At 42.2% G+C, this 8,186-nt stretch overlaps 1 protein-coding gene across 1 annotated transcript in view; it reads left to right on the top strand.

The window, feature by feature from the left end:
- The window catches only part of LOC310794037 (teneurin-3), a gene marked incomplete at its 5' end in the record, with an annotated part of 174,303 nt that overhangs the window by 417 nt on the left and 165,700 nt on the right, over window positions 1-8,186 (top strand). The window contains one exon of the mRNA XM_083655899.1: window positions 5,785-5,811. Coding sequence (XP_083512025.1) covers window positions 5,785-5,811 — 27 coding nt within the window. The remainder of the gene's footprint in view (window positions 1-5,784; window positions 5,812-8,186) is intronic.

Genomic DNA, 8,186 nt, shown 5'->3' with positions numbered 1-8,186 from the left:
CGTATAACGTTAAAATTAAATCCATACACGGAACTTTTCAACTGGAATACTGGTGCCTCTAAATCAGTGGTTCTCAACTGGTGTAGCCTCAGGACCCACTATTTTCCTTGTCATGAAGTCGCGACCCAAATTTCAGATTTTTTTTTAAACCACTCAAATTTATTGCACAAAAAATATCGCATTAATTTAATACACAATGCCTTCATGCACTGTTATAAACCTCAAATGAACAAAAAAGTGCAACAGAAGTGCAACTAGGGCTAAAAACAAATTGAAATAAGGCAGACTTGAATTACAGGCCTATATGTTTTTAAATTTAAACAAGTCAAACTGGTCATGCACAGAAAGTCTTATTTGAACTGTATGAAATATGAAATAAAAGGCAGACTTATCTTGAATTACATGCCTATATGTTTTTAAACAAGTTAATAATAATAATAATAATAATAATAAAACAAGTTAACCTGGTCATGCTAATCCAGTTTCAAGTCTGAATTTAACTAATGAAATAAAAAGGAATCGCAGGCAGGCTATATGCTTTTTAGTTAAACTGGTCATAACTTTTAATTAAACTGGGGCCATGCTAATCCAGTTTCAATCATCTGAATTGAACTAAAATTAAATATGAAATGAAAAGGCAGACTTCTCTTGAATTACAGGCAGAGCATATGCTTCAGCTTGTTAAACAAGTAAAACTGGTCAGGCTAATCCAGTTTCAATAATCTGAATTGAACTAAAAAAAAAGAAAATTGGCCAATGTCCACGACCCAATCAAAAACGGCCCCGCGACCCACCTTTGGGTCGCGACCCACCAGTTGAGAAACGCTGCCTCTAAATGACCTACACTACAGTGTACATGGGCAAATGTGACAATCGGCCAGGAGAATGGATATCACTTTGTTGTTACTCAAACGCAGATGCATGCGCTGCGCGGGGGACGGGAGTCACGCTACGGGGAGAAGTGAAGCCACTTCCCCGGTGGCAACTCACCAGGCAAGACCGCGGCTTCGCTAAACCCCCGCCTCCGGCCTAGCGGAGCTGACGTTACACACAACTCAAAGGGCTTCCCGAGGAGCTGACTTTTTCTCTCTCAAAACAATTGAAAACCGCCGTCATGTTAAAGCTGAGCAAGGAGATCGATTTTATTTCACCAGAGCCGAAGGCAGCAACACAACAGACTGAATGAAATAACAGAAGAGAAGGTAAGCTCCACTAAACTGGTATCCAGCATTGACAGTAGATACAGTAAACACGATTCTGCCTGACCAATCAGTCGTCTGCAGTGTTTTCACGTCACGGTATGGTACCGGGTTCACATCGCTGGAACCTCAACAAAGCAGGGACCAAAACTAGCACGACTCAACCCCGACTCAACCCGGGCTGTCCATGTTTTTGATCGGTGGAATGAGACAAAAAAGCGAGACGAGCTGGTAAAAACTAGGACCTTGAAGTGGATCCTGAACTGGACAGGAAGCCAGTGCAGGGAGGCTAAGATTGGAAGATATGTGAGGATTTCTTGGACCTAGTAAGCAGCCTAGCTGTGGCGTTTTGGACCAGTTGTAGCCGGTTCACTGACACTTTGCTCAGGCAGGTGAACAGGGAATTGCAGTAGTCTAGCCGCGATGATATAAAAGCATGAACAGACATTTCCAGCTCTGCATGGGATACAATAGACCTGAGTCTAGCTATGTTCCTGAGGTGGAAAAAACAGGTTGTGAACAACCGATTGTGAACACCAGATCCAAAATGTTGCCTTTGCTGTGCGTAGGACCAGACACGTGTTGGATTAAACTAAAAGACTCGGTAACATTGAGGAAATCGCTAGCAAACTTGTCTGAGCAGTCATTTATGTGTATGTTGAAGTCCCCGCACAAAAGTACTCTATCATAGCGAATGACAGAGGCTAGCAAGTCACCAAAATCGGACAGGAAAGAGCCATAAGTTGTAAAAAAGCAAAGTGTGAGGAGGACTGTGATCTAGGTGAGATGTTCAGCTGTGAGTAGGACATTTGGAGAGGTCGACGTTCAAGCAATATCTCACTTAGTTTGAACATGAAAACCATCATAACGTCACCAGGATGACGTGAAGCTGGATGAGTTTGTAGCATTCCGATTTTTACTTCTCATCCATTTGACATTATATTGTTGGTGAACAGTAGCTGTCCTTGCTGTTATGTTGCTGGGTACCTACTGTATGCATGTGTCCTTGCTGTTATGTTGCTGGGTACCTACTGTATGCATGTGTCCTTGCTGTTATGTTACTGGGTACCTACTGTATGCATGTGTCCTTGCTGTTATGTTACTGGGTACCTACTGTATGCTTGTGTCCTGGCTGTTATGTTGCTGGGTACCTACTGTATGCATGTGTCCTTGCTGTTATGTTGCTGGGTACCTACTGTATGCATGTGTCCTTGCTGTTATGTTGCTGGGTACCTACTGTATGCATGTGTCATTGCTGTTATGTTGCTGGGTACCTACTGTATGCATGTGTCCTTGCTGTTATGTTGCTGGGTACCTACTGTATGCATGTGTCCTTGCTGTTATGTTGCTGGGTACCTACTGTATGCATGTGTCCTTGCTGTTATGTTGCTGGGTACCTACTGTATGCATGTGTCCTTGCTGTTATGTTGCTGGGTACCTACTGTATGCATGTGTCCTTGCTGTTATGTTGCTGGGTATCTACTGTCTGCATGTGTCCTTGCTGTTATGTTGCTGGGTACCTACTGTATGCATGTGTCCTTGCTGTTATGTTGCTGGGTATCTACTGTATGCATGTGTCCTTGCTGTTATGTTGCTGGGTACCTACTGTCTGCATGTGTCCTTGCTGTTATGTTGCTGGGTACCTACTGTATGCATGTGTCCTTGCTGTTATGTTGCTGGGTATCTACTGTCTGCATGTGTCCTTGCTGTTATGTTGCTGGGTATCTACTGTATGCATGTGTCCTTGATGTTATGTTGCTGGGTATCTACTGTATGCATATGTCCTTGCTGTTATGTTGCTGGGTACCTACTGTATGCATGTGTCATTGCTGTTATCTTGCTGGGTACCTACTGTATGCATGTGTCCTTGCTGTTATGTTGCTGGGTATCTACTGTATGCATGTGTCCTTGCTGTTATGTTACTGGGTACCTACTGTATGCATGTGTCCTTGCTGTTATCTTGCTGGGTACCTACTGTATGCACGTGTCCTTGCTGTTATGTTGCTGGGTACCTACTGTATGCATGTGTCCTTGCTGTTATGTTGCTGGGTATCTACTGTATGCATGTCTCCTTGCTGTTATGTTGCTGGGTATCTACTGCATACATGTGGGCTGTTCTCCAGTCTGTGCTGTGATTGCTAACCCCGTCCTGGTGGCTTACACCTCAGCAGACAGGTAAACTGCTGTAGAAGAGCTGCAAATTGGCTTCAGTTATTGTCACACACACACACACACACTAGGGGTGGGACAAAATATCGATACCCACGTTATCGCGATATTTCCACCCGCGATACGTTATCGATACACTGGCGCCAAGTATCGATATGTTTATTAATTTTTTTTTTTTTTTTTTTTTTTTTTTTTTTTTTAATAAACAGGCTAAAATATTATGCTGTGTGTGGTAGTTGAAACATAGTTTCAAGTTGACTTTATTTATGTTTGTAGTTGAAACAAAAACATAACTACTGTAGGCTACATGAATGGAAATGTTTGATCATTAATATCTACTTTTAGAAATTATATAGGTAGGTAGGTAGGTTATATAGGTTTTCTTGTTTTAATAGTAATAATAAAAAGACTTAATGTGTAACTTTTCCTCCGTGGTATCGAAAATGGTATGAGTGAGTGAGTGAACTCAGAGAGTTCATGTCAATTCTGCTAATAAATGCATAATACATGATTTTTTGCCTTCAGAGGTATTTTTTTCACTTGTTACACAGGTATCGTGATGTATCGTCTTCCAATATATCGCAGTATCGCAGTATCGTGATATATCGTTATCGAGGGCCAAGTATCGTGACGATATCGTATCGTGAGCTACTCAGCGATTCCCACCCCTAACACACACACACACACACACACACACACACACACAGAGAGAGCATAACAACAGCAAGATGAAGAGGAATGTATTTAGAGTGTTTAGCCAACAAACATCTTGTTAGTTTAGACTCCAAATTTATGCTGCATTCCAGACAACTTGGAGGTGGGAATTTCACACTTGAAAGGTCCCACCTCTGACCGTCAAAGCGTTCCAGCTGCACAACACTGTTGTGTATTGGGTGACATCAGACGACTGATTCTCCGTGAAGTCGGGGTAGAATTTTTACCTGAGGTTACAAGTCGGACCTCCGACTTTGAGTCGCGTTCCAGTGTACTTTTTATAGGAGGTCAGAAAATCCTGAGGTGTCTGGAATGCAGCATTAGTCCACATTAGAGCCATGGACAGTGTCGGCGCCATGAGCGGGCACCGCTCACTTCATCACTGTGCCTGATTTTGTGACACTTACCTTTGCATGAAAGCAGCAGCAGCATCGATATCGCTGTGTCAAGAGCCGAAGCTGAATCAGTGGATAAACATGGCATTTCCTTTTAAGTCCTTCAAAATAAATGCCTTCCATTAGTTTGTCCCGGTCTGTCCGCTCGACGGGCGGACGGACAGAAACTCCTCCCCTCTGGAGCTGAAACTGCTCTCCTCTCGAGCTCCAGTGAGTGCCACTTGTGTCCGTCTCTGATGATAAAGTGATCCTCCTCAGACCGTTCTGCAGCCGGCTTACACAAGCTGAGATGGTCGCTCTCAAATGTATCTTTGCAAATGGGGTTATTTTGAAAAACCGATTGCATATTGGGGGTCATCTAGTTTTTACTGCTAGTCACGTTTGACTACTGGAACTATAAAGAGCCATATTAACCATAGATAGAGCCCAAACTAAACAGAAAGTAAACAGTTGCCTTTGGGGGGGAAATGGAGTGGAGTTTTCTTCTTCTCCCGTCAATGCCGAAATGCATTCTGGGTAGTGTCGAATTATCGTACCAGAGGGTCAAAATGCTATTGGTTTTGGTGGTAAATTATTGTACAAATACGATAATTATTGTACGTCTGTTGTTTTGGAAGGTTTTCTGCTGTACACATTGACTGTATCTTATTATTATTACAGTAAGTACAGTAGATCAAGTGTCGTCACAGGTGTTATCTGCACAGATGGCTTTTTTTTTATAATGCCACCTTTTTCCTCCATATTTCTGCCCTGGGGGCATGTTTTAATTTAGTTTTTGTTTTTTGGGGGTATTTTCATAAGAATCTTGAGTCTTAACTGTAAATATATATATATTTTGTTACCTGCACCACACTCTTTAACTTCTAAGTACATACAGTATAATAAATAATCCTGAAGTTTAACAATTTGTCAAATTGCTGGGGAGCCCCTGAACAGCCTCCAGGAGCCCTGGTGGTCCCCGGCCCAACGTTGAGAACCACTGGTTTAGATGGTTCATATGGATGGAGAGACTTTTCTACTCTTCCTCCTCTGTTTCTCACTTCTCCATCTGAAAGTGTTGCAGCGGAATTGTCACCTTGCTTGTATCCTGCTATCATTAATTCCAGATTGAAAGTGGTTGAATTAGTTTAGTAAGTTTAGTCTAACTCAGCCAGTGACCCACGCTGATGATGAGTGTATATGAACTCTCTCTCTCTCTCTCTCTCTCTCTCTCTCTCTCTCTCTCTAGCATGCTCAGCTTCCTCTGGCTCTGTCCGATTTACACTTTCTCTCTTTCCTTCTTTCTTTCCTTCTCTTTCTTTCTAAAGCTCACAACCCGGATATTAGAGTCAAAGGTACTGTACCGTTTTCTATTCTATTCCCTTTCTTTTCCCTCTCATTTGCTCTCTCATTTGACTCTTTTTTTACCAGCTCCTGTAACATGTACTGTTACTGATGTAACATGTACTGTTACTGATGTTGCTTATAGGTCATTTCATCGTTTGAATCATTTATGTCCTCGGCCAAAAGGCCAAAGACTGCTTCTGCTTTTTGCTTTTTTCTCTCTCTTTTTTATTTACATTTATTTTTTGGCTAATAACAGAGTTTTCCTTTGCCCACTAGGTGGCGCACCTGAATGCTATTTGACCACCTGAAGTCAAACTGAAACCCAGTTTATTGGGAAAATATTTAGTATTTTTACTTCACAGTTGATTTTTCAATGATTTTGAATGTATTTCCAGTTTGCATTGGTTCCTCAGCAACAGCTTTCGCTACCTAAGCTTCTGAATTTCTGGGACAACCCCTGTCCCAAATAATTCAAGACATCTGTACTTCTTAACTAACCCACAGTTGAAGAACGGACTTGAGGATGTCAAAGTTGGAGTTCCCAAAATTGGAGTTGTCACATTCTGCTTGTTCACCCTTCCAGTGTGACCTTTGACACTGGGGTGCTTTATGCTAAGGTCCCCCACACAGGTCCCCCACGCAGCTTGACTTGTTTCAGTTGGCAGGGAGGAGGCTTGGTTTCCCTCCCCTGTATGGTTCATCCCACCAGAATCTAACTGGTGGTTTAATTGCAAGTATTTAATAAGTATTTAATTGCAAAAAAAATTCACTGCTTCAATCCCCCTCCTTAATTGGAGCATGCGTTCATATACGTACATGGGCCTCAGAGGCATGTCTGCCCTGTCAGCTGCTGTCGGTACCTGAGGCTGATAACACACCTTACATGTCAACTTTGGGTGAGGTTTCCTTCCTAACCAACCTAGATACTTCACTCTTTGTGAAAGTAGGGATTTCACAAAATACAGCTGCAGTCATTTCAATTGCTGAAGGTGTTAGCAGTTTGCTGTTGTCAATGAGAATTTGGTCTTTATTTATTTATTTATCTAATTTTACTTGTCCAATTTATCCCCATGCTGCCCTATTGGCTGCCCCGGTCGCTGCCCCACCCTCTGCCGATCTGGGGAGAGCCGAGACTAGCACCATGCTTCCTCCGACACGTGCGCAGTTTGCCAGCCGTGGCGAGGATCACGCTATTCCCACCAGTTCTCTTCCACCCCGACCAGGCGCCCCGACCGACCAGAGGAGGCAGAATTTGGTCTTTATTGACATGCCTGGTCTAACCAGGGCTGCTCGATTATAGCAAAAATCATAATCACAATTACTTTTGATTGATATTGATATCATAATTATTTAAATTAACCCGATTACTCATTGACTTTGGCAGCATCATGCATTTATTTAAATTATTTTAACACTGGATTTATTTTAACTTTAAAGATAGCTAGAAATACTTTGCACGCATGCACAGTTTAAAAGTAAAAACATATAAATAGATAAATAACTACAATAAATAATATATATAAAAATCACACCCAGGTGCTGAAGTAAGCGGTGCAGACATACAGACACCACTTAACCAATTTTAACTAAGAAGAAGACTCGAATGACATCACTGATGACATCACAACTGCCTGATGTCATCACAGTCGGGCAATTGCGTGACATCATTTCCAGTTGAGTGACATCGCTTCACACACACATCCTCTTCCTTGTTACCTCGATCCTAGTCCCACTTTGACCGCAACTGTATCATTTTCTATTCAAATTCACTGACTATTCTTTCAAAATCTGAAATCCCAAACAATTTTGACTGCTTCTTTTTGATTGACTCCTTGTCTCTGTGGTTTAAATGTGGAAACATGAAGACACTGATTTAATTTAACTATTTGTTTTACTCTATAGAGTTTCTACTGATACTCTGTCTCTCTCCCTCTAGCTTTTTGAGCTGTTTATTTGTCTTTCTCTGTTATTGTATTCCAGTGCGGCCCACTCTCCACACTCTTCTCCCCCTCCTCTTTCTGTTCTCCTCTTTCCATCTCTCCATAGTCATTTCTAAACGTGCAGTGAATTCCTGAATATTTCCAAATGCTACTCGGCCTGCATGTTTAGCAGCAGTTATCCAGTATGAGTGCGCTCCCGCTCACAAGGGAACATTACCACCTCAGCCTCAAGTACAAGGTCAAGTACAAGGTCAAGTACAAGGTCAAGTACAAGGTCTGCATCGCTGGCATGAGCGGCTGTAGTTTAGCAGCTTCCAGCTCATTTTACGGAACATGCCGTGAGCGGGCGGGTGGTTAAATGGCACTTTTACAAACCATTAATGTCTCCATGCTATTTAATAATTTCATGAATGGACGTAGTTACGTGGCTGGATTATTTGGAA

Source organism: Poromitra crassiceps (assembly GCF_964638095.1).
Source record: "Poromitra crassiceps genome assembly, chromosome: 19".
NCBI lineage: Eukaryota > Metazoa > Chordata > Actinopteri > Beryciformes > Melamphaidae > Poromitra > Poromitra crassiceps.
The sequence above is the reverse complement of the archived record's forward strand: the minus strand, read 5'-3'. Positions and strand labels throughout refer to the sequence as shown.